The sequence below is a fragment of the Carassius carassius genome, chromosome 35 (assembly GCF_963082965.1).
Source record: "Carassius carassius chromosome 35, fCarCar2.1, whole genome shotgun sequence".
Lineage (NCBI taxonomy): Eukaryota > Metazoa > Chordata > Actinopteri > Cypriniformes > Cyprinidae > Carassius > Carassius carassius.
In genome coordinates this window covers 22,498,550-22,525,766 of record NC_081789.1, presented here as the reverse complement: position 1 = coordinate 22,525,766, position 27,217 = coordinate 22,498,550, and the positions used below count along the sequence as shown (strand labels likewise).

Sequence of the window (27,217 nt, the reverse complement as noted above, 5' to 3'; positions counted from 1 at the left end):
TGTTATTATGTACCGGGTTAAATGTAAACATTTTATTAGTTATATTTAAATTTCATTATGTAGATTTGTAACTTTTTGTGTGTTTCATAGCTGTTTACTGTTTAAATTTTACTAAAAACAAAAACAAAAAACGATTAAGCTCCATAGTGACAATTAACCCCATATTGTGTGACAACATGCCCCACTAATAGAGTGTGCTGAAAATAATATATATATATTTTTTTAAAAACATTAAAAACCCCGTTCCGATTAGGTTCGCTTTTAAAAGCTGCCAGTAGATGTCACTGTTTCTAAACTCCTGAGTAAAAGTGTGATATAAAGTTTGTCCTTTATGACTTTCCGTAGCGGCTGTACGTGTAATGATCATTCCATCCATTCTCCAAAAATACAGCACTTCTCCAGGTTTAGTTTATACAGTAGTTTAAATGATAAATCTGCGTTCGTTTTTGACAGACATGAGCCTACTAACATCTTGAGCCTTGGTTGTTAGAATCCCTGATAGAGTTTAGTTTGGTAACTGATGGCGTTGCTGTATGTTGTGGTGAGTCTAGTGTTATTAACAGTCATCATTTTACGATTATTTGGGATTTTGCGACATGGTTCTGAATATAAACCCGGACAGAAGGGCTCTGTGTCAGTCCTGGTGGTGGCAGGATCAGGTAAGAATCAGTCTCTTGCATTTATTTATTTATTATTATTGAATGTAAAACAAACCATAATGTGATTTATAATTGCAGAAGGAAAACGTCACCAACCATAACATGTAAAAATAGATATCCTGTCGTTTTTAGAAATGCAAACTGTCTGTGTTTTGCTTTCTTTCATTCATTCATTCATTCATAATAGTTTATCATTTAATCATTTTAATATTCCATTTAATCATACAATCATTTATAATAATAATTTAAGCCACTTATATATACATATATACACACGAAATAATATCTATCACTCTATCACTATTCTTGTTTTTACATAATAATCATCATTTAAACACATATACATATCTCATTGTTTTTTAATTTTATTTATTAGTCATTTAATATATATATATATTTTTATATTCGTTTTCATTGTTGTTTAGCTTTGATAAAAGGTTGATTATAAAGGTCATATCCATTTTATTTGCCAACTAGCAATTTACAAATTTTGAATTACCTATATTGCTAGTTGGTAATAATAATAATAATAATAATAATAATAGTTATTATCATTATTATAAATCTTTCTTTTCTGTTTCACCCAGGAGGACACACAACAGAAATCGTTCGTCTGATGGGGAGTTTATCTCAGTCGTATAACCCTCGACACTATGTGATCGCAGACACAGATAAAATGAGCGAAGAGAAGATCCGAGCATTTGAAGCGGAGCGGGAGAAAAGCGGTTTACCCTCGCAGGTTGATTGGTCTATCGTAAATTTATTTGTACACCACTAAGGGGTTTATTCACCAATAAATAACCATTCTGTCCTCATCCCAAACCCATATGATATCCTTTCTTCTGTGAAACTAATTGTGGGAAGTTTTAGTTTGTGTTTTGACACGTTTTGACCAGCAGATGGCAGCAGATCCTCTGTTTCTTTCTAGAATTTTCAAATGACTGTGGATTTGAAACGATAAATTGATATCAAGTCAGCCATATACCCTCATTTAATCAGGTGAACTGTATAATGTTCTTCTGCATATGTTCTCACTAAACACCCCCCGTTATATTTTCCTCTCTTTTCTAATCACAGTTCACCATTCTCCGGATTCCTCGCAGTCGGGAGGTGCGTCAGTCGTGGAGTTCCTCTGTTTTGAGTTCCCTCAGCGCTCTGATGTCTTCTGTCCCGCTGGTCTTTAGGCTTCAGCCGGATATGGTGGGCTCTCTCTCCTCTCAGTCATCCCACCATCATGTCCTATTAAGTATTAATTTCCTTTCTTCTGCAGGACGTTTGTGTAACGCCCCCCCCAGAAATAGCACATTCATAACATATTTATGAGATTATGCGTAAGGGCAGCCCAGCTGTGTTTTGAGGATGATAAAAGCATTTTATTGAAACTTAAATGGATATTTAAATATACAGTATGTTATGGATTTTAGATAACAATATACTTGGATGTCATTAATATTAGTTTGCATTATCGTATTCGCAAATGTTAAGTAGACAAGTGTAATTTATTTTTCTAGCACTTGCAGTGTGCAATTCAATACAGTGAAGACTGTAGTGTTATTATTTAGATCAGTTATTTCCGTTTCAGTTTAGTTCAGTAACTATGTCAATATTGCAAAGTTATTGCATATTTATCAATTATGAAACAAGTTAATTTAAGCTCTAGGCAGCTCTACAAATAGTGCAATTATCCGGCTCAAGTAACATGTACATGTATTATATTGTATTATAAATGTGCTGTATTGTTAATCTTTCTTTAATGCATTTCTAAAGTGAATATCTGTAGCCACATCAGTCCTTCAGATTAAAGCTGTGGCGTCTTTTGCCCAGTCCCTAACCTTGAGAATTCAAACATCCTGTGCACTGTTTTGTAAAACATAACTTTTTATAAATATCTCCACCCTCTATTATTTATAGTTCAGATCATCTGCAAAATCTAGTCCAAATTCTGTAGTTTTGCTTAAGGTTTAACCTGAGAAATGCAGTTATAGTGTTAGTGTTTTTAAGTCAGCACACACACTTTTTCTAGTTTCTATACTAACTGTGGAGGGAAATTCTTTGGAATGGATTTAAGTATGGTAGAATGTGTTTAATGCAAACTTATTGGTAGCTGAAAACATTACCAGATTAGCCAAAAATGTCTGCATAAAATGTGAACAGACTCTGTTTACAGTACGTTCGTATTGCGTGTTTCTGGTTTTTGTGAATGATCCATCAGTGCATGTTATGCCAAGGAAGCCAAATGTTTGTTTTGTAATGTTTCATTCTTCTGAATTAACTCCTTTTTTATCTGATGTCACCAAGCCCTCATTTTTCAACTGCTCAACACAGAGACCACTAGACTCCTGTTAGATAAAATCAAATCCTTCCCTACCTTATGATCATTGAATATTAAAGTTGCACTTTGAAATATGTCACATTTTAGAAGTAAAATTGGCTTCAAATACTATTGCATGTTGACTTTAAAACAGGGTAATGATGGGCCTTTCAGATCTGCAGGCACCGATTCTGTGTAGGCTTGATTAATAAGTGCATGAGAGAATGTTATGTTGAAATTGAAACATTCAAAGACGTGAGAAATGCTAATTAAACCGGGCTGAAATCCCTAATCAAGTTCACCCAAAAATCAACATTCGGTCACCATTGCCTCATCCTCATGTCATTGAAAACCTAAAATGGTGCAGTCAATGTGATCCCACATTTGGTTTTTGACCACTAAATATTGGTGATATTCAACAGTCTGAATATGGAGCCTCAGTGAGGTCACCATATCTCTAGGACTAAATGGTATTCGGCCTTAAAAGAAAAATGAAGATTCAAGAAGAAAAATTAATTAAGGACTAGAATTTAATCCTGTTGCGATATCTTAAACTCTACTTGAGTTATAGGCATGCAAAGTTCGGAAATCAATGCACTCAGACAGGTATGTTCAGTGTAGTTGTTTTTTGACAGAAGGAAATGAGATGCATGTCTAGTTTCAACATTATTTGTTTTTTAGACATTCCTTTTTAAAAGAAAAGAAGTATAATTTTTATGCAGAGTGACTCATATTTGGTTTTTGACCAAAGGAAATCTGTACAATTTAACAATTTACCCTTGACGCCATATTGAAAGTCCAGTATTTCTGGAAATGAACCATACGGGGCCTTACAAATGAAGATGCCAAAAGGAAAGTGTGTTAAGACGCAGTATCTCAAAGGGCAGAAAAATATATTTAATACTTCTTGAATTATAGGCATGCAAACTTGCTGCTCTTTCTCCATTTTTGAATGGTCACCTTTGGCACACAGACGCAACAAAGATGGCTGAAGGCAACAGATTTTTCTAACACACCTACCAATCTCTGTGTAAAAATAGCATAATGATGCTGCCTTCCTTCTGGAGTCATTTTAACCCCCTGTAATTTGGCTCTGAATCCCCTCTACAAGTTACTCAGTGAATTCATCAATGACATTTAATATTTTGTCTTTCATCATTTTACATGTTTATCTTTCTTAAGAAAAAAAATATTAGCAAAATCAAACATTTGAGCTGGGGAACTCTGGTCGAGTTGACACCGACTGACCCATTTTCCTTTTTTGTGGTTCATTTTTCTTCAGTTGACATTTATGTCAAGTATCGAAAATGTTTTTGGACCCCATCTGACTTTCAAAATAGTTTTTTTTGAAAGTCATACAGGTTTGGTAAATGCTGACCGAATGGTCATTTTGTGTGAACTAAACCCCGCTTAACACAAAAGCAGTTGTTGTTGTGCATGTCACGCAGCAGCACCGGGAATGTTTAAGCAGGAGATGAAGACATTTTTTTCCTTCAGCAGATGATAAGACTATCGCATTACTACTGGAAGACTATCTGCTGGATAAACAAACACTAGTCCTGCTGATTCTCTGCTTGTCTTCAGCAAGAAACAGAGAGAGAGAGAGAGAGAGAGTTGCTGGGAAAACTCTCAAAGACAGATAAAGGAGCGAGGTAGGGGGTTGATTTAGTAAAAGAGAGAGAGGGATGGGCAACCTTTAAGCCCTTTTTCAGGAATGGTCTGTAATCCAGGGCCTCTTTCTCTCTCTCCTCCTCCTCCTCCTGTGGTTGTGTAATGAAGGGTTGTGAGCGGAGCAGCCGAGGGGTCTTGTTCTCAGGATGAGGCGAGACCTGACTGGCTCCTCGACCCGGCTGCTTGACTCCTTTCCCCCTGGGGGCGGAGCCAAGCAGCATCGGGTTTCTGTGTTGCTGTGGCGACCCGGCCGAGAGGAGGCGGAGCATGACTAAGCGGCCGGCGCTGCAGTGCTCGAGCAGTAGAGCTCAAAGGTCAGAAAAAAACAATCTAATCTCTCACAGGCGACCACGCTATAGTATTCTCTTAATCTCATGCTGACGTCATTTCCCACTTTTCCAGTCAGCCGAGTTTATTTAATGGGAAAGATTTGTACAAACTTGTATCTGTTGTCACGTTAGTTTCATGGTAATAGAATTTAGATAAAATTACTTCATCTCATAAAGTAATGTCATATTTGACCCTGAAATCAAAAGAAAAACAAGATAAATATTTGTTTTATTTATTTAAATTAAATTGTATATGAATTTCTATGATCATATATTTAATCTTTTGTTATAAAAAAAAAATAATTATATTGTGTACATTGTGTTTATATTGTATGTGTTCGGTGTGTGTGTGTGTGTGTGTGTGTGTGTGTGTGTGTGTGTGTGTGTGTGTGTATGTGTGTATGTATGTATTAGGGCTGGAAGATTATGGCCTAAAATCAAAACCTTGATTGAACATTTTACCTCGATTATGATTAATGAACGATTATTTTGTTTCTGTTTTGTTTCTTTGCCCTCATAGTTCACTGACAAGGTTTGTTCTGTAAGCAGGGCGGTAGCTGGGGTCAGCGGGGCCAGGGTACCAGTGAGCCCTGTTTGAATGTTTAATTTGTATGTTCGTTCTGTTTATTTGTTTGTGCTATTTACACAGTGTTTAAGTTTTTTCAAGTTTGTAAGTGTGCAGGTACAGAAACCGAATAATTAAATGTAAAATAGCACTGTAAAAATTAAACATACAGTCAGATAAATATATTCAGACACCTTCAACATTTCTCACATTATCAGTTTATTTGCTATAGTTTAGAAAATGGTAATAAAATATGACAAGAACTCAAGAGTTAAACTGTCAGAACAAATTCATCTTGATAATATCAGATAACTTTGATAGAAAGATATGTAATGGATTACAATCAAACAAAACTTCAGACAACAGTGAATACTTTTTTGGCCAATGACCAAGCAATGATTAATTGTGTTCAGTCTGTGGTGTGTGAAAAGGTCGCATAAGCAATTCCGCAAACAAAAGGTCGGTTCAGTGTTACTGTCTGTGAGACGCGGCTCTCTCTCTGCGTGCGCACTGAGCACAGCCAGCTGCTCAGTTCAGCTTTTCTGCGTCTTGTGTTTGAATGTTTTAAAGTCTTTTGAATGGTTACATTTGCAAGTGGCAACCCTTAACACGTGAAAATGATATGCTTTCGTGTCGACATGCAGCAGCGTTCTGTCAATTAGTCTTGCGTGTGTGAATTAGTCTGGGGGTTGTAAATAGCATAGTTACTTAAAAATAGAAAAATATGCTATAATAAGTTTTGAGATTCTAAGCTACTTTAGTAATAAATCACAGGACTGCGCTGACAACTAGATTCTGCGTTCCTCTGTGTGCACGATCTTCATAGCTACTGTTTATATGAGTGTTCGTGCCACAATGCAGCTGCGCGAACATGGGAGCTCACTATAATAATACACATCTGATCATCTAATCGCTTGAATGTCCAAACCATAAAACAAATACAACTGACAAAATTTTGTGAAGACGCAAGGCTCACCGCTCGCGTGCCATCACTGTGTGTTGAACCGGCGTTCACCTCCGTGTTTTGCTTTTATGCCACTGACTGGACGGGGCAGAGTCATGTGGCTACACACACGGTAGTATGCTTTTAAGGGGGAATGATTAACAGGTTTAAAAAACCGAAATAACCGACATGGGAAAATTAAGTCGGTTAGAGGTTCTGAATTTCGGGTTCGATTACTTTTCGATTAATCATCCGGCCCTAGTATGTATACTATTATATATATATTTTATGTATAATTATATATTTACATACAATTTTACTACAATTTAATGCCACATTTCTAATTTTCATGTTTTCATCTAATATTTATATTTTATTTAAATTCAGTTTATATCAATTATCAAAAACTTTTTTTTTTTGCTTTGTTTACAGCACTGATTCATTCTTTACTCTTAGCTCATTTCTCATTAAAAATTTAATTTAATTTAAATTTATGCGTTTAGCAGACGCTTTTATCCAAAGCGACTTACATTGCATTCAGGCTTTCAGGGCTTGTACGGTGTGGTGTACCGAATGACCGAATGCAATATTTTGTGCGGAACATAGGTACATATTCGTGTTTCCACACGAACATATTACGTGGCGGAAGTCTCCGCGTTCAGCGCAAATCCCGTCCTGCAGCTGATTCTAATGTTTTCAAAAGGCATCACGTGAGTATGAACATCACTACAACTAGGAAAAAAATGATTGTAATTCAAACGCAGCTCCCGTCGGCATTTAAACAGACCTTTTCTCTTAATTCCGATCGGTCCAACGCAATACTGAAATCTGAGCAGGTCTAAAAACTGAAACTGTTGATGCTGCACTTCACACTTTGGAAAAGTTATATATATATATATATATATGTATGTATATATATAATTTTTTTTTTTTTTTTTAAATATGAGCAGGCCTACACTGTAATCATAGTTATTTATTTATATTTTATTATATTTTATTGTGATATTGGTTTGAGACTGAGAGTGTTTTATTTAGTGGAGAACTTTGCAGCAGTATTTTATTTCTTATTTTATTAATATTATATATTATTAAAAAGTGTTTAAAAAAAGTGTATAGTAATAAACATCCTGCAGTTTAATGTTTGCATTTCTTTCCCTTACTGTACCGAAAATGAACCGAATCGTGACTTTAAAACCGAGGTACGTACCGAACCGTGATTTTTGCATACCGTTACACCCCTAATATATATATATATATATATATATATATATATATATATATATATATATATGTGTGTATGTTTAAAAAAACGTTTTTGTTTTGTTTTGTTGTTTATTTGGAATGTGAAATTACAATATAAGTACCAGGTGGCCTTTGATCTGGCCCACTCTGACAGCAGGATTTCCTTTTTAGTCCCGCAGACGTTGTCTAAGATCTTCTTTAGGGGGTCCGGCACCCCTATTGTGTCTGCGTGGTGAGAGATGGTCCTTCAGCATGACTCAAATGTCAGCTGTTTGTTTTAACCAAACTTGAGCATGTCAGTGAGAGCTGGGGCCCATTCGTCCACATACCAGAGTGCAATGGGGGAAGTGGGGGGTCAGGTCTGAAATCCAGAGGTGAAGAGGAGGTGGACTCAGTCCTCTTATAGCCATAAAAGGAAATAAGTGCGTCACGGGTCCTCATGAGCTCCAGATGTGTCAACACAAGCCAAGTGTCTGGGCCTGGTTCTGCATGCCGCGAGGAGCAGTTAATAGTGAATACTCCTGTTCACTATTTACAGCTTATGTTAAAACGTCAGTCTAGACTCAAGTGTGTACATCTGTGTGACTTTAATAAATATTTGCTTTTGTTTGTTTACTTATCAGATTTGGCAATAATGTGGCAAAAGTCTGAATTAGTTTAAAACGTAATATAGTTGCATAATAACAACAGCTTATTTTTACTAAGACTGTAATCTAAAAAAAACGTTTATCAGATTGTTTTAATGATTTATTTTAAAATAGCAATAGAACTGATTACACTGTTTTTTTTTATATATTTAGCTTCTTTGCTTCAAATTAAACATAAAATGGTAATTTTTTAGGTTTGAGCAAGAATATTTTTGAGTAAAAAAACAAGCAATATCGAAAAGATGACTGGCTATTTTAATGGAGAGGTGGAACTTTTGTTCATGCGGCTACTGTAATGAGTGTCACAATTTCTGTCATTTTTTTTCTTATTGTTTTAAAACTGTCTGTCTGTCTGTCTGTCTGTCTGTCTGTCTGTCTGTCTGTCTGTCTGTCTGTCTGTCTGTCTGTCTGTCTGTCTGTCTGTCTGTCTGTCTGTCTGTCTGTCTGTCTGTCTGTCTGTCTGTCTGTCTGTCTATCTATCTATCTATCTATCTATCTATCTATCTATCTATCTATCTATCTATCTATCTATCTATCTATCTATCTATCTATCTATCTATCTATCTATCTATCTATCTATCTATCTATCTATCTATCTATCTATCTATCTATCTATCTATCTATCTATCTATCTATCTATCTATCTCCTCTCTCTTAGACTACCATTGACAAGTTTAAACTTGAATTGGTCCTTAATTTGTTTTTCGGTATCTTGATCAAATAAACTAATCTAAACAGAAATCTACCTTATGCAATCAGATTGTCAGAGAAATGCATTTAGTTTCTTATTTGATTCCAGTTGTGACGCGAATCCAAAAATGAGCAAGAATACGGGAAAACAGGAGATCCACAGATTTTGTGAGAGGGGGAGGAGGTTTGTACGATTAACAATAACAAATAACGAGGTCTGGACGTTTTGCGATGGACATCCCCTCACATTCCACACAGACTCCTCCCTGATCCTGAGGTTTTTATTTGACTGCATCTCCATCCATATGTTTCTTCTTAGCCTTATTTGGAAATGCAGCAGACAGAGCACTGTATGTTTTATTTATTTAATGTTCATAAACATACGTATGATAATTAGTGATGGATAGATCATAAAACAAGAACTGCATGTTAGAATATGTCAGGATATGCATAATGTTCATAAACAAGCAGTTAGTGTGTGTAGTCCTAATCACAAATCTAATGTCACATTATATAATATAAGCAATAATGTAAAAAAAGCCATGCTAGATTGTTAAAGAACTCAAACTTTTATACAACGTCTTTCTTTAAATAATTAAAAAGAATTACAATAAATTAATTGGAAATTAAACACAAACAAACATATATACCTGTATGTTTTTATATGTATTTATTATTTTACAATCAAATAATCTAATATATATATATATATATATATATATATATATATATATATATATATATATATATATATATGTATTATTTATTTTAACTCCCCAAATATATAATGTAATATATAATTTTTAATTTAAATGTAGTTTTCTATTTTTTCACAATTTTTTTTTTTTTTTTTTACAAATGCAAGTGTGTCTATACATTTTATGCTATTATATATATATATATATATATATATATATATATATATATATATATATATATACACGAGTACCCTCGTGATGTACTTATGTACTTATTATACATACTATATCCCCAAATTTACATCAGTGCATAATCCTAATCACACATTCCAATATACAAACTATTAAAAAAAGTATATAATAGGATGCTGCCATTAATGCAGTACACAGACAAGTAAAATAATGGTCCTCTATGGGCGTTTATGTGGTGTTGCTACTCTTAAGATACTGTATAGATGGCCTCAGAATGAACTCGTCCGTCATTTAGCCATGTCACCTGCAGTCTGGTCTGTGCTGACTCATCTGAAGCCTGAGAAGTTACAAAACCAGGTAACAGTTTAATCTCACCTGGAGCTACTCACTGTGTGATGTGGAGTAATAAAGTGGCCCCACCTCAATGACCTCATTTATAATTACTTCTCAGCACTTGTCTGTGCAGCTGTTATATGAACATGTCTCACAGAGGAACAATGATTCCATAAGACCTTTGATTTATGAAAATGTTTCAGCATTAGTGTATAATCCCCACTGGCTTTAGATAAGCAGCAGTTTAACATGCACTGGCCATCAACAGCTATTGATGAGAATTTCACTTTCCTTGTATAACTCACAACTGAGCACTGTGTTTTATGGTGCAGTAGAAAGGGTCGAACTAGTGCTTCTGGTTGTTGACACTTTTAATGTTGGCCAGGCTCTTTTATTTAATATATTTATATGGATTGCACTTTTGATATAGCTATTGCTATGTTTGCTCAGATATACATTTCAGTTTTTTTTTAAGAAGTCAAGGTTGGTGGAGCAGTATTTAGCTGTTGTGTTTTAGTTCTTCGCACCTTCACGATTACTAATGGCAAATGTTTTTTTTCTTTTGAGAAAATGCAGAAGAGCCTAAAAAGAGTGCGCCTCATATACAGCGTTCACTTTCAGTCTTTCTTCTCCTTAACACACAAAAAGAGAGAGACTTGTGAAAAACAAAGTTTTTTTTTTTTTTTGATGCGCATTCAGTGCCCCGCCGATCTGACAGCCCTGAAATTGTATTTTTCTGACACTTGATTTATGTCGTGTTGAAGTTTCACATAATGGCTATTTAAATTTGCACCACTCTGATGACAGACTCAAATAGCGCTCTGACAGCTTGGCTTGTGTCCATAGCAAACGCCCGCCAATCTCTGTACACAGTCCAGCAGCCTTCAGAGCTGAAGTCAGCGTCTCTCTGTTGGGTGACAGTAATCTCATTCCCCGAAGTGCACTCGCAGGTGTGTGTGAAATGTAAATATAGGCCGAGATGGATTGCCCACCTGGTGGTCTGTCCCTGCCCATCCCCATCGCTCATCTGCCTCCAGGTGCAGGATGGGAAATGGAGTGTTTTAGACTGGTTGGAAACTGGCAATAAACTCAATTTGAGCACCGGTGGGCCTTGAAGCAGACAGAAATGAATTGAAGCGTTTGTGGGTGGAAACCTCCCTCACCTCTGATGTTCTCACTTGGGTCGTTGTCTTCAGTTCCTGCCGCGTATCGGTTTCAGCTCTGAGCAGACAGAGGCTGGATTTTTCCAGTGTTAATGTGTCTGAGCAGTCGGTGTAAGATGATTTCTCCAGACCCCATGGCTCATCTCCACCAAAGTCTGACCGCCTTCCTGTGCCGCTCACTGTCTCCAGTTTTGAACCAGAAAGCTCATATTTCTCCAACTCAGAGGACTTTACCCTGGCGTATTTCTGATGTTGTGTCTTAGCCTATTTAAGTCAAATCCATTTATTTTTTATTTGTATAGCACTTTTCATTGTCCGAAAGTAGCTTTACAGAAAATCGTCAGTCAAAATATTTTTTTTTAAGTGTTTGTCCACAAGTTTACCTCATGTGGTGGTCTCAGAAAGTGAACTTATTTAAAGATAACATGTTGCATGTTGACTAATCATGGATTTGTAATTCTTAAAATCATAATTTTTATTTGTTCACTCTTAAATTCTTTATGGATTTTGAAGCTATTATTGTAAGAAGTGTTTTATGCTCACCAAGACTTATCAAAAATGCCATAAAAATTTTAATTTTGTACAATATTATTACAGTTAATATAATAATTTCAACTACCTGTTTCTATTCGAGAATATTGTAAAATATCATTTATTCCTGTAACGCAAAAAAAAAAAAAAACTTTATATATTACCGTATTAACGTTTTTTTGGTTGGGGGCGGGGTGGTGGGGGTCAATAAGGTAAGGTTAAATTAGTTAGTTAATGCATTACTATAGGTATTAACAATATTTTTACAGCATTAAGATTGTAATTATATGAATTAACATTAGTCAGTGTGTTATGAACAAACATGAATTAACAATGAGCAATAGTTTATATTTATAAATAAACAAATCTGGATTAACAAAAAAAAACATAAATGTGTTCATTGTTAGTTTATAATGCCTTAACTATAATGTTAATTCCTTTAATCTTGAATTGTAATATATATATATATATATATATATATATATATATATATATATATATATATATACAGTACAGACCAAAAGTTTGGACACACCTTCTCATTCAAAGAGTTTTCTTTATTTTCATGACTATGAAAATTGTAGAGTCACACTGAAGGCATCAAAACTATGAATTAACACATGTGGAATTATATATGGAATTATATACATAACAAAAAAGTGTGAAACAACTGAAAATATGTCATATTGTAGGTTCTTCAAAGTAGCCACCTTTTGCTTTGATTACTGCTTTGCACACTCTTGGCATTCTCTTGATGTGCTTCAAGAGGTAGTCTCCTGAAATGGTCTTCAACAGTCTTGAAGGAGTTCCCCGAGAGATGCTTAGCACTTGTTGGCCCTTTTGCCCTCAGTCTGCAGTCCAGCTCATCCCTAAACCATCTCGATTGGGTTCAGGTCCGGTGACTGTGGAGGACAGGTCATCTGGCGCAGCAGCCCATCACTCTCCTTCTTGGTCAAATAGCCCTTGATGCCTTCAGTGTGACTCTACAATTTTCATAGTCATGAAAATAAAGAAAACTCTTTGAATGAGAAGGTGTGTCCAAACTTATTTATTTATTTTTTTTCTATTATTTATTTTTTTATTGTGTGTTTGTTTGTGTTTCAGGTGCTGTGTAACGGTCCAGGAACGTGTGTCCCACTGTGTGCTGCTGGGCTGCTCCTGGGCATCCTGGGCCTAAAAAGAGTCTTGATCGTCTATGTGGAGAGCATCTGTCGTGTGGAGAAGCTGTCTCTATCTGGAAAGATCCTCTACTACTTTTCTGACTACTTTTTTGTGCAGTGGGCACCACTAAAAGACAAATACCCAAAGGCCATCTACTTGGGGAGACTGGTGTGATCCCTTTCTGTCGACTTTTTCACTTTTGAATTGAGAATTACTTTACATTTTGATACTGTTCTTCAAGTTTAATTCATTCCTATGCAGTCACTGAAGTGCTGAATACACAACTATGACAACTATCTCTTGAGTTTTGTTTTTTTAAGCCAAACAAACATGATAGGCTGATGAGATGTCCTGTTCTACCTTTTACACCTTTGAAGTCAACAATACTAAACCGAGAGAAGTTTTTACACATGCAGGTGCTTCTATTAGCATTCATAGTTTCATAGTTTTCTTCATGCACCACTTCATGGAAAACAGTATTTGGCTTTTGATCAAAGGTTTGTCCGTTTCAAGATTATACTGTCATTCAGATAAATAAAAGACTTGTCTTAAATCTAGATTGTGATACCTCATTCTTAAATGTGAATGCATTTTTTCTTAGTGTTGTTATGAAATATTTTCCAGCTCACTACGCATTTCAGTGGTACTTCATTGTCTTCCTGTGCTGGTATGTGATTCTAGAGGAAATGGTGTGAAAAAGAGACTAAACAGATTAAAAAGCTGCAATTCTTAGCAGTAGTGTTTATTTTATGTGTCTATAATATCCTGTTCTTCTTGTTTTTAGAGATGAGACGGCACTCTGATTCCTGCAGCATGAGGTAGAGCGTAACCTGGTGGTTTCTTTTGTCTTGCATAACAAGTTCATACAGGTAACTTAGTCATTTACTTCTTAGCATAAGGTTCTGCGACTGTGATGTTTCTGAACAGCTGCAAATGGATGATCCCATCAGACATGTCTGAAAGGTATGTGATGTCATGTGTAATTTGGTTATGAGCATAGATGATAACTGTAGCATTGCAGAAATAAAAATACCATTTATCCACAATGAAATAGATTTTTAAAGAAACAGTTCACCCAAAAATGCCAATTTGCTGAAAATGTACTCGCTCTCACGCCTTCCAAGATGTAGATGAGTTTGTTTCTTCATTGGAATAGATTTGCAGAAATGTAGCATTACATCACTTGCTCACCAACAATGAAAGCAGTGAATGGGTGCCATCAGAATGAGAGTCCAAACAGCTGAGAAAAACATCACAATAATCCACAAGTAATACACGCCACTCCAGTCTATCAATTAACATCTTGTAAAGCCAAAATCTGACCATTTATGGAACTTTTTGGGAGGAGGTACAGGCACCAAACACCAACGGCAAGAGTAATTCAGCATAAGAGTTATCAGGAAACACCTCACCCATTCATTTTTCACTGGGTGATACATCACCAATATCATCAATATGTTTATTTCAGATAAATCACACAACATTCTGGCATTTTGTTTATACTTATGTTATAAGAAATTTCCATGAAACGAAATCAACCTTAGAGAAAATGTCTTCCTTGTTGACACTGCACAGGTTGAGTGACAGTGAGAGATACTGATCTCCTCAGAAAACCGCCTCCATGATAGTTGTTTTTCCTCGTGTTGTTTTCTCTTCAACCTTTAAGACAAAAATAACCCTGACATTACAGCTCCACCCAGTACATCAAACTCAAAGCATCAACTGCTCATTTAAAGCTACTTGACAATACAAAAAATGGCAACACAGAAATTGGATGCATACACTTGGTGTCTTTTATGATAGACATGGTTTGATTTCTGTTGATAAATTGTGGTTACTGGCATTTTACCATACCATAGTTAGTATTACCGCAGTAATCTTATTTGATTTTCTATTCTTCTATTCACTGTGTGTGTGTGTGTGTTCACTGCTCTGTGTGTGTGCACTTTGGATGGGTTAAATGCAGAGCACGAATTCTGAGTATGGGTCACCATACTTGGCTGAATGTCACGTCACTTATCACTTATGTAATCTGTAAGCTTCATTTTTTTTAATTGCTCTGCATGCTATATGTGACCCTGGACCACAAAAGCAGTAATAAGTCATAAAAGCAAAGATCATGTTCCATGAAGATATTTTATAAATTTCTTACTGTAAATATATCACAACTTAATTTTTGTTTACTAATATGCATTGCTAAGGACTTAATTTGGACAACTTTATCCCCAAAAAGGGCAAACCCATAAAGAGACATCAGAAAATTAATTTAATGCTATTTTCATCTTATTGGGACCAATTTTTTTTTTTTTTTTACTTGATTCTTATATTTGATTTTAAGGTTTGTATCCCCCAGGATGTGTGGCTCCTTCCAACAAACAAATATTAAATTATTTAATGTTGAACAAATCATTAATGCACACTCAGAAATGTAGTAAAATTTTCATTTATTTCATTCAATTTCTTTTTAAGTTAATCAGTGCTTATTATTAAGATTCATAAGAACATTTTTTTAGATAATTCTTAATATATATATATATATTATATATATATATATATTATATATATAATATATAGTTTCGTTTTAATATATTATTTGGATGTAGCCTACTGCATTCTTATCTGTTAAGCAATAAGGTTTGTAAATTGACAAAAGTTAACCGTGAAACGTTTATCTTGTTATCAAACTAGCAAACATAAAAACTCGAAGAAGACAAAGAAAGTATTATTACTCCATATAACTGTAGAGATAAGCAGCAGCTCTCCAGTAAAGTGAAACTCGATTAATAGTTGTGCTAGGAGGTGATCTATTACTTTCGGCAGTGGCGCCAAGTAGAGCCAGAGAAACAATAGGCTGTTTAATATGCAGAATCGATGCTTCTGATTGGCTCTAGCGGCGCATAATTTAGCTCCACCCCAAATTCTCGATAGAGGATACAAGTTTTTGCGCGAGTCGCTGTTGTGGAAGAAACTCACTGAGCGCGGATTATTCAAGCACGCGGAGCGCCGAATCTTCTGTAAATTACTGTGATTTTACTGCAGCTTTAGGACTTAACTTCTCTCGTTCCCTGTTGGTCAGTACAGTGACTTTAAGATTTTTTTTTACAAAAGTGAATCATGACGCAGTTTAACAAGGGACCAGCCTACGGATTATCCGCGGAGGTGAAAAACAAGGTAAACTGAACTTTATTTCTTTGTTTTAAATATTCTTACATTTTTAGTATGTATGGTTTAGAATAGATGATCTCTGAGTTTTGGTTTGCATTATAGAAACAGTTATGAGTATTACTGTGCTTTAAAAAAGTAGGCTAGTTTATTTTGCATTATTCGCTACAAATGTTAGTTTGGCATTCTTGAATGGTTTTAGTTTAAATGTTTGGGGGTTTTTTTATATACGTGGTATTGATTATGTAATACTTGAAAACTTTAATAGGCACGACACAATTATAATTGGAGGTTGAATTCAAGTGGATTTGAATTAAAAGCACATTAATAATAATAATAATAATAAAAGTAAATTATGATTTAGATTCTTTTGTTTAGTATTGATTTTATTAAATGGAAAATTACTCTAACTGCAAGTTAGCATCCCTAGATACGTTTCTGATTTCGTATGGTTGTGTTAGAGTAATCATGAAGAAAAAAAAGAAGAAAAAAAAATTAAATGAAATCCTCAAATAGATCTTTGATTGTCCAGAGTTTATAGATGACCTGGTCAGAGATAATCAACATGTTTTTTTTATTTTTAATATGACTGTCATATAGGCTGGAAAGCTTATTACTTCTGGAATAAATATGTTGTTAAATTAAAGAAAATATTCTTATAAGGAGCAGGAGGGTCATTTTAAGGAAACGTTATGAAGCATGTCTAATCTTTAATATTTTAGCAGTGATAAGTATTCGTGATTTGTAAATCATGAGTCAAAATGATCAGACAGGATGTTGCATACAATAACATACGTAAACCAATGAATTAACTTAAAAAGACCTACCACACACAAACATACATGCATACAGAACAGATGTCTTAAGCATGACACCATCAGTGCTGAAGAGAGATTTTTGATTCAAGTAATCTTAGGTAAATTCAACTTTTTGTCACGCCTGAACAATCCTGGTAGGTTTCTGTGTCTTTCATCTAACCCCTTCGGAAGTAAGGATTTCATCTTGGAATTTTAAGCATTCCTAAAACGTGACGACAGTGCCGGAACAGCTGTGATGTGTATAATCCTGCTTCATTCAGAAGAGTTCAACTACTCGCTTTGATCTGTCAAAGGGTGTATTGCAATAATGTCATATTTAGCTCAATGAATGAATGTAACTTTTTTTAGCCAGATGCTTTACAAGAAATATTTCACCCTGAAATGTAAATTATGTGATTTATTTCCTCATGTTGTTTCAAACCCGTGTGACTTTTAGTAACACAAAGGGAGAAATACTGGTTGCTTATTGCAGTTGCAAAGAAGCTGGAGCCTTCAAGCTTTATAAAAGATGCAAAACACTAGTCGTTATTCTCTGATAATTTTCTCCCCTGGTGAGTGGTAAACTGATCATTAAGTTAGTGATTTGATAAACTGGATGAACTGATTCATCTCATAACAATTAATTCACAAATGTCTCTCATGAACTATGCATGATACTTTTATGATGCTTTCTTGTTTTATTTTGGAGCTTGACATTCAAATTGAGTTCAAATTAACTTTTTTCCATAGCAGAAAGAACGTCATACAGGTTTCAAAAAACATATGTCATGAGTATGACAGAATTTGAATTTTTTGGCGTTCTTTAAGCTTTTACAATGAAAAGCATGTGGCTAAAACTACAAATTTGATCTTGCTAGTGTAGTTCTAGGGACTAGTTCCATTACACCATTTCCTCTCTTTATCCATGACTTATTTTCCATTTTACCCTGCTGGACACTGAAAGACTGCGGAAAAAAGTGTTTGCTTTTTTGCATGCTTACAGTTTGAGGTCAGTAAGAGTTCTGAAGATTTTTCTCATGCTCATCAAGAATGTATATATTTGGTCCAAACTACAGTAAAACAGCAATATTTAAAATATTTTAAGTTAAAATAACTGTTTTGAATGTATTTTTCAAATCTACTTTTTCCTTTGATGGCAAAACTGAATTTTAAGCAGCTATTACTCCAGTCACCAGTGTCACATGATCATTGCTTAATATTATTTTAGTGCTGGGCAACAATTAATTGCGACTAATTAATTAACTAAAAGCCAAGAGCTGTTTTCTGCCTTTGGAAATGTGGGAAGTCAAAGCTCTTATGGTGAGATCTAGACACATCGGTACATCAGCCTGTAAATATCAACAAATCTCCTTGTCAAATAGAATTATTCCTTAAAATAAAACTCACAAATGACATAATGGGAAAGGATCTTTTCCCAATCAAATTAACGACCCTCTATGGTTATGTAATAGCAGACACAAGGGTCCGTTCATTACGGTCTTGTTGCCAAAGCATCATCCTCTGCTCAAGTCCAGCACAGTGGAGATATTGTTCAGACTGGTTTATTTTTACACATGGAAGAGATGTCAATTAGCAACCTATTTTTATAATGGCCATTCGTGTTGCATTATATTAATCATATCAGTTGTTTTTGCCATGTTGTTTTCCCCGGACAGTGGGTAGAGACGGACAGCGATTCCTGGATGAGAGCTTTTGCAAGCCATTGAGAATTTGGTAGCTCTGTTTAGTAGTTAAATACTTTCCCTTGTATGTTGAATCCACAAATTTTCCATTGTCAGAACTTTGAATATGGAGTTAGACATGCAGGAATTCCCCCTGAAATGTTTGGATGTGGTTCAACAGACACCTTGATTCTTTCAGGCATGGCAAAAGCGTTTTCAGACTGGAATAAATTCATATTATTCTTGGCTCTCATGCTCATCTCATTCTGCATCTATCTTAGCGTGCATGTCTGTGTTGCAGTCTTGGAAATATGCCAGTACTGGGCCCACAGCAGGTCCTGGGACAGGACGAATGTCAGAGCAAGGAGGTCACGGTGGTTTTTGGGTAAAACCTGACCAGGTTAACCTTAGGGCTTTAATCTGTCGCTCTCTAATACCACATTCCATGTTGATCCTCGGCGTAAAAACACTTTACTGCCATACTGTGAATGCTGATGGGTATGCGGCCCAGTGAGGGGCCATTACATTCCCTGCAATGTGCTGATCAGCAATATTTTCCAGGTTTGGTTAAGGCTCTGTGAAGTGTGGCCATGGTTGTTAACCCTGTGTTGCCATTTTAGGAACAACAGGAAAGCGTGTCTTCCTGAAGCTATTGTTTTGGGTCTATTGTTCAGCAGGATTTTATAACAGTGTAAACATAGACCAGACTTATTGAAACACTTATTTAAAAAGATTATCAATGTCTATTGAAGGTTTGAAAGCCTTTTGTCCAAAATGTGCCTGTGAACTGAACTACTTGCACTACTCCGCATTTAAAATCTTTGTGAAAAATGTGTCATTCTGTCATTGTTATTTTGAGTGGTGATTAAGTCAACAATCATCATCATTATTATATTTTTATACTTTGGTGGAAAACTTTAGTGACTAATCAGAACTCCCTAGCTATTACCTAGCAACCACCTAACAAAGCTGAAAAACTGTGGTTCCAAAGATCATGTGCATTTTCTTCACAAAATCAAGTTTGAATGGGCTCTTTTGACTTAGACACCTAGCAACCACTCCATACCAACTACTATACACCATAGCAACTACTTTGCAACCAATCAAAGCACCCTAACAATCACCTAACAATGCCCTAGAATTGTAGTTACAAATATTACACACATAAAAAAAAGTTAAAGACAAAGTTTGGATGTAAAAAAAAGCTTGTTTGACTAAGTAGCCGCCTAGAAACCACTCAGAACACCCTAGCGATCACCTAGAATTGTGGTTCCGAATATTACACACATTCTCTTAAAGTGCCGCTATTATGCATTTTTGACTATTACCTTTCATGCACTGTGTCATGTTGCTGTATGTAAACATAAACTATCAGCAGTTTAAGTTGTGAAGCTGACTAAAAGTTGTAAAGTTATTATCTGTCAAATAAAGAGTCTGCTCGCAATCGCCGAAACCATTCGTCAGGAATTTGAATCTCATTTTGTTATGGCTCTACACCAATCCAGAGCTGTAGAGAGCGCTCTCTATGGCTCTGGACCAATCACATAGAACTGCACCATCTGACTATTCACAGCATTGAGGGCTCACGGAAAGGAGGGGTTTAGAGAGACTGATTCTTTTAACTGCTTCGCCCGAGTCGTTTATGAATCATTTAGAAATTAGGTAAAATGAAATGTATTTTCTGAGAAAACTAACATGTTTTTTGACCTTGCATGCATGTAAGCCTGTTTTAGGAGACTCATATTAGCATATTAGCAACCTTAAAAATGGCATACAGTAATAGGGAAAAAGAAATGTTGAGAGGATGGGCTTGTTTGACTGAAGCTAGTAAGTAGCCACTCAGAACGCCCTAGCAATGCCCTAGCAACCAATCAGAACACCCTAAAATCACATGGCAATCATTAGAACAACTTTGAAATGTAAACATTGCTAACATGTTTTTTTTAGGATAAATGTCTGTCAGTTTGTGACTTAAAAAGTTCCTTTTCAGATCTGAAAAACAAGCTGATTTCACAGGTATAGTAGAGCAAATCTTTCCTCATTGTAGCTGGGGTATTTCCAGAGCACATAGTTAAATTTTTGCCTAATGCTGGCTGGACTAGTTGCTTGCATGCGATTAAACAGGCATGCTTGATTTCAGCACAGTACTCTGTATTAGTCAGAGAAAATAAAGTCAGAACATTTGCTCGTTTACCAAGTTTGTTTTTTGCTAAGTTAACTATTATGATGCCACAGTAAGTTATGCACACTTTTGAATAATTAATTATTTTACTAATAGAGAAGTGATGCTTAGTTTGTAAACAAATGGGATTTTTTTTTTTTGAGGATTGTAGATTTGACTGCATGTTGCTAAACTTTGTGTTTGTGTGTGTTTTTTAGTCTTTACACAAGGTGAAAAGGTCACCCCTCCCCTCCTCCGTTGTCACCACTGTTGACATCGATCTCTCAGGGACTGTTTGTCGAATCGATCGCGTCGCATCGCGAGTCCTTTCACTCCCTGCCCTTTTTTTAGTCTGATGTTTGCTCGCCTTTTGTGCTGTCATCAGTAAGCTCTCAGAATTATGAGTGGGGGAGGAGAGCTAGAGGTCGGTCTCTAGCGGGATCGGCCCACAACCTTCCAGAATGTTCTTCTTCCCCAAATGCCTCTAACATCTCCATCAAGGGGTCACTTTTCCATATTTTCCTCTCTATTTTTTCTACCACTGGCTGGTTTCCCAGTGGACTGGAAGGAAAGACAAGACAGACACATGGTTCTCCAATCTTTGCTCAGTTTCTCCATGGAGTTCTTCTGTTCTTTCCCCTTCTTTTGTCAGTCTTGATTTTTTCCAATCCGTGTCTAATATAAATCACCCTAGTCAATGGCTCATTATATCAGAGATATAACCTTCTTTGTCTCCCACTACGTCTGAAATCATCCAGTGCTCTTTTGAACTATTTGGAACATGCCAAAAGTCATGCAGTTCTTCAAAGATGAGAGATTGTGTACGGTTTAGCTTTTTGTCTGTCATTATAGGAGAAAAGTCATCTCGGCTGACCTCAAATTGCACAAGGGACCTGCCATAACACCCCACACACCATTTTTTTCTAGTGGTCTCACATTCTGACTCCTGGGCTGCAGTGTGGGAGGATATCTGATTGAACTTCAGCTTGCCGAAAGGCCTTCTATGGAAGTTTATCGGGCCCCTGAGCTATATCTTCAAATCCCTTAGGAGGAATAAAAATAGGCACAAATGAGACAATTGTATAAAGTATGTGGACATCATAGCTCAGATACTATGTTGGTAATAGATTTGCCAAGACACCAAAGTGATTTTATGCTTTTATCCAAAGCGACTTACAAATGAGTACAATGGAAGCAATCAGAATCAAAGAGCAATTATACGCAAGTGCTATAACAAGTCTCATTTAGCTTAATACAGTACATGTACAGTAGCAAGGATTTTTTTTATTTATCAAATAAATAAAAAGAAAACAAATAGAATAGAAAGTGATTTGAATATTATTATATTATATAATATTATGAATACCATAGTATTTTCATACCCTACGGAGCTATTTTTTAAAATTATTTTGAAAATTAAAAATGATATTGTTAATTGTTATTGTTGATATACTTGTTGATATTAATGTTATTTTGTTGAATAATAATCGGGTTCAGTAAGATTTTTTTAAATAAATTAATACTCTTATTTAGTGAGGATGCATTAAATGGACCCAAAATCACAGAAAAGACAATTATAATGTAAAAACAAATATATATATATTTATTTTTCAAATAAATGCTGTTATTTTGAACTCTTTATAGATCATTCAACACTGATGATAACAATAAATGTTTCTTGAGCAGCAAATAAGCATATTTGAATGATTTCTGAAGCATAGTGTGACTCTGAAGACTGTAAACGTTAAGTAGTGATGGTGAAAATTGCTTTACCATTGTAGGAATGAGTTACATGTTAACACAGAAAACAAGTACAACATTTAATTACATGCAATATTTCACAGTATTACTGTTTTACTGATTGCTCAAATAATGCAGCCTTAGTGTTCTTAAGATACCCCTTTAAAAAAAAAAACGTACTGACACATTACTTTTGGCCAGTAGTGCAAATAAAGCACATACCTGTATGTTACCTGATCAAATACTTTTCACAGTGTCTCCTAAACATTGTACTAGACCAAAAAACTCTGAATGCTAATATTTCCCTCCACTTCTGAGAAGAAGCAGATATTGCAATTAACCTAGAACCTGAAACATAAGCTAAACAGTAAGAGGACTCTAGCTAGATATCTCTGTGGAAACTCGAAAGGGTTAGGACTGTGTTTGTGCTGTAAATATGTTTTGAGATAGCAGACAGAAGGCCATGAGGAAAGCCTTTATCATGTTTTGGTGGGAAAGAGAGACATTTTCTGTCTTAAACACCTCATTCTGAGAATATCTTATCCACCCTTTTTCCCTGTAGGTCCTTTTGTCCCTTTCTCTCATGATCTGTATGATAGCCGCATTTAGCTTTGTCTTTGTACAGTCTGACCCTGAATCCTAAACTCGAAATGGAGTGATAGAAGCCATTTCCTGGAACTTGTATTGTTAGCTACTTTAAATCAGTTTAAACATGCTGTATTTAAATTTAATTATTTAATATCCCCCCAAAAATATGTAAACTATTTTTGAAGGCTTATACTTGAAGTTAAAGTAATAGTTAGGACTCATGAAGAAGAAAACAATTCTGTATTAATAAGAAGTGCTCAGTGAGGCATGTTTGACATCTACTATTACACATGCTTGATTTTAGAGATTTGAATAACTTCTTACTTTGATGCCTCAAATTACTTTACTAAGATTTACTTCATCACCTACTGCACAATAAACAGACTTAACATTGACATTTTGTTCAGGCATTTTGTAAAGATCTGCTGTTAGTCATACTGTATTTGTCCCTTCTGAGCACATTATTCAATGTCAGCTGGTCAACAGTGCTATTTACGGTCAGAAAAGTCCTGAGAAAGAGCGAAACGGCCAGAATAGATTCTTGCTGTGACTCTTTGTGGGAATTTTATGCACAATCGCACGTCGGTGTTGCCTCACATGCTTTGAACGCCATTCTATTCACAAAGGAGAAAGCCAAACAAAGCCAGATATGAGTTTTTATAGGCAATCCAATTTAATTAGGCTGCATTTGATGATTTTACATTAGCTCTTATCCAACATTTAAAATTCAAACAGGCCTTTTAAGTGTTTCAAACTATTGTTTTGGTGTGTTTTTCAGTTAAATATTCTGTGTGAGGATAAGCAAAAAGTGTATTGACATTACAAAAGTTTAGATAAGCATGTATGCTGACACATTACAGTAGAATCTAAAGGAAGATTGTCCAGGACACATATCTGTGATCCTGCAGAGCCGGTTTGACTCATAAATGACTGATGTGTGTTGGCTGACTCACTGATTGGGTTATTTCTTCTCACAGATCGCACAGAAATATGACCTACAGAAGGAGGAGGAACTTCGTTTCTGGATCGAGGAGGTGACGGGAATGCCGATCGGAGACAACTTTCAGAAAGGGCTCAAGGATGGCGTCATACTGTGCGAGTAAGTTGGTAAACATAAACATAAATTGGCCGTGCGGGCAAGGTTTCCCTGCTTAAAACAAAAAACAGTTTTAACAAGCCTAAGCTAGTTTGCTGGCCTTAGAGTTTCTCACAGGCTGGTCTGTTGGTCAGTTTTGGGAACATTTCAGTTGGTCAGACTGGAAGACTCCTTGTCTGACCAGCTAAACACTATTTGTGGCATTATTAAAGCTCGTTTGAGCATCTTGGCCAGACATAATGAAATGGCATACCAATGGCATACATTTGGGCTGAGACTATGTTTGGGTGACCAGTATGAAAACAATCATTATTTTGCCAATTCCATTGGGTGATGCTAGTAGAATCGAAATTACCTACTTTACTCCTCTATTGTGCCCATTGAAGATGCTTGCAAAAAGAAATTAATTGAAATCATTCATTGTTTTTATTCTTTTCAGATTGATAAACAAGCTTCAGCCTGGATCGATAAAGAAAATAAACCATTCACAGTTAAACTGGCATAAGGTAAATTTCTCAGAGTCTTCTACGGTCTTTGTTTTCATCCAGATTAGCCCGTTTGAGAAGTAAGAAGCACTTTCCTTTCAAAGTGACTTATAATACAGCATACAAAATCACATTGTTGGCAAATACGAAGAAAGGCAGATGCTGTTAACAACTGCAGAAACATATTTAGTGTATATAAGCTCTAGTATCAGAACTCTTTACATGCTGTAAAAATAAATGGACCCATTAATGCACTTTTTGACTCATCAACTAAAACTAACTCCTTTATCTAAAAAATGAGGTAACCAATGATGTTATGGAGAAATATACCCTTTCTGTTACCATTGTACCCTCAGCTAGAGAACCTTGGGAATTTCATCAAAGCCATTCTGGCCTATGGGCTGAAGCCCAATGACATCTTTGAAGCCAATGACCTCTTTGAAAATGGGAACATGACGCAAGTCCAGACCACACTTCTCGCTCTGGCCAGTATGGTACGTTCTCAGTTCTGCTCAACCTGTGTCTTACATTGAATATTTTGTAAAGGTCTTGTTGATAAAAATTAAAAAGTGATTTAAAGAAATATTAAAAATAAAGGGTTTCCTTGAGTAAATATAAATAGGTTTCATTAAAAAAAAAATATTGACAGCCTAAATTTTGCAACTATAAAATGTTTATTTCTTTTTCAACAGGCAAAGACCAAAGGCATGGAAACAAACTTTGACATAGGTGTGAAATATGCAGACAAGCAGCAGAGACAGTTTGATGAAGAGAAGATGAAGGCTGGCCAGTGTGTCATCGGACTTCAGGTTATAGACACTATTCCTGGAACTTGTTGAATGTTTCTGCATGAGTGGGTTTAAAGGAAGCCTAATTATTGAGAACTGGTCATTCAGCTGATCCTTTTACCAGAATGGTACTCAAGGATCATTCATTATGAGTTTTGAACCTACCTGTACCACATTTCGGTTAAAAGTCCAGATTAAAAACAGCAACTCAATCAATATCAGTGCAGACATGCTTCTGGGAAGGTTTTCTAAAGATAAGGGTTGATTGCAGGACCAGATTTTTTTGAGAAAATTCAAGTTAAATCATCTCCAGGGGTGTTTTTAACCCAGGTGTTTCTGACTTTTGTTTCAGATGGGAACCAACAAATGCGCAAGCCAGGCTGGTATGACCGCCTATGGGACTAGGAGACACCTTTACGACCCCAAGACACAGACAGAGAAACCCTATGACCAGACCACCATCAGTCTGCAAATGGGCACCAACAAAGGAGCTAGCCAGGTATACCAAAACGCAGACATGTATCAACAATATATCAAACAAAAATTATCAAAAATGACACATTTACCATGTGTCTGTCTCCAGGCTGGCATGTCTGCCCCAGGAACTAGGAGAGACATCTACGACCAGAAGGCAGCTCTGCAACCAGTGGACAACTCCACCATCTCATTGCAAATGGGAACCAATAAGGTAGCCTCTCAGAAGGGTATGAGCGTGTACGGCTTGGGACGGCAAGTTTACGACCCCAAGTATTGCGCCACCCCTACAGAGCCCATGATTCATGCAAACGGCAGCCAAGGCACCGGGACAAATGGCTCCGAAATCAGTGATAGTGACTATCAGGCAGAATATCAAGAGGAAGAGTACCAGGGTGAATACCACGACGAGTACAGAGGGCACTACAACGACCAGGGCATCGACTACTAGAGAACGCTGCTGCGCTGTTAGTCAAAGCAGTATTAACATGATGTATATCAACAGAGCAAGTCTTTTGCTATGCATTTTACTTCTCACAGTTACCCCTTCCCTCCCAGCGCATGTGTTTGGGTAAACAATCGTGAGTGGTGATATCTCAAATCTGCCATCTTTACAATGGTGAAATTGATCTTTTATAGTTTCTTTTATAAAGTGTTTTTTATGAAGTACGAAGAACTGTAAAGAGAATTTTCTAGTTTTGCAGTACGATTCTTTGTTTTACACCCTACGCCTTGTGTTTTGAGTTTATTTTGGCCTTGCATCTCAAGGTTAAAAATTATAGCTAGTTTTAAAGCTCATCCGCCATTGAAATCCCGCTCTGCTCCAACTGCTATAGACCGAAAGCCTTCCTGAAGACATTCCTTCCTAAGTCATTCAATTTGGAGTCATTCTGTTTAGAATTCCCAATGCCTGGTATTGTTACAACCTTACAAATGTTAACGTTTTAAAGATTAGCTCACTGGACGACCCAAAAAAATCCCCTATTGCTTAGTTTTTTGTGCCATAATGTTGGAAAATCTTTCCCATTGTATTTATTGTCCTGCTTTTCATTATAAATCTTCTGTCATGTGGTTCTCTTATGAATAAATTCTAAATTCTTATAAATAAA

The 27,217-nt window shown here is 35.9% G+C and overlaps 2 protein-coding genes across 2 annotated transcripts; both read left to right on the top strand.

The window, feature by feature from the left end:
* The first annotated feature begins 333 nt into the window (after positions 1 to 333).
* alg14 (ALG14 UDP-N-acetylglucosaminyltransferase subunit) lies at positions 334 to 13,692 on the top strand. Its single transcript, XM_059524969.1, has 4 exons — positions 334 to 659; positions 1,247 to 1,398; positions 1,737 to 1,859; positions 13,079 to 13,692. The coding sequence occupies exons 1-4, from the start codon at positions 521 to 523 to the stop codon at positions 13,307 to 13,309; spliced, it is 645 nt and encodes a 214-aa protein (XP_059380952.1). The 5' UTR covers positions 334 to 520; the 3' UTR covers positions 13,310 to 13,692.
* A 2,386-nt stretch (positions 13,693 to 16,078) lies between these two features.
* Positions 16,079 to 27,217, top strand: cnn3a (calponin 3, acidic a). Its single transcript, XM_059524968.1, has 7 exons — positions 16,079 to 16,306; positions 24,243 to 24,364; positions 24,801 to 24,867; positions 25,203 to 25,340; positions 25,539 to 25,655; positions 25,987 to 26,133; positions 26,218 to 27,217. The coding sequence occupies exons 1-7, from the start codon at positions 16,250 to 16,252 to the stop codon at positions 26,557 to 26,559; spliced, it is 990 nt and encodes a 329-aa protein (XP_059380951.1). The 5' UTR covers positions 16,079 to 16,249; the 3' UTR covers positions 26,560 to 27,217.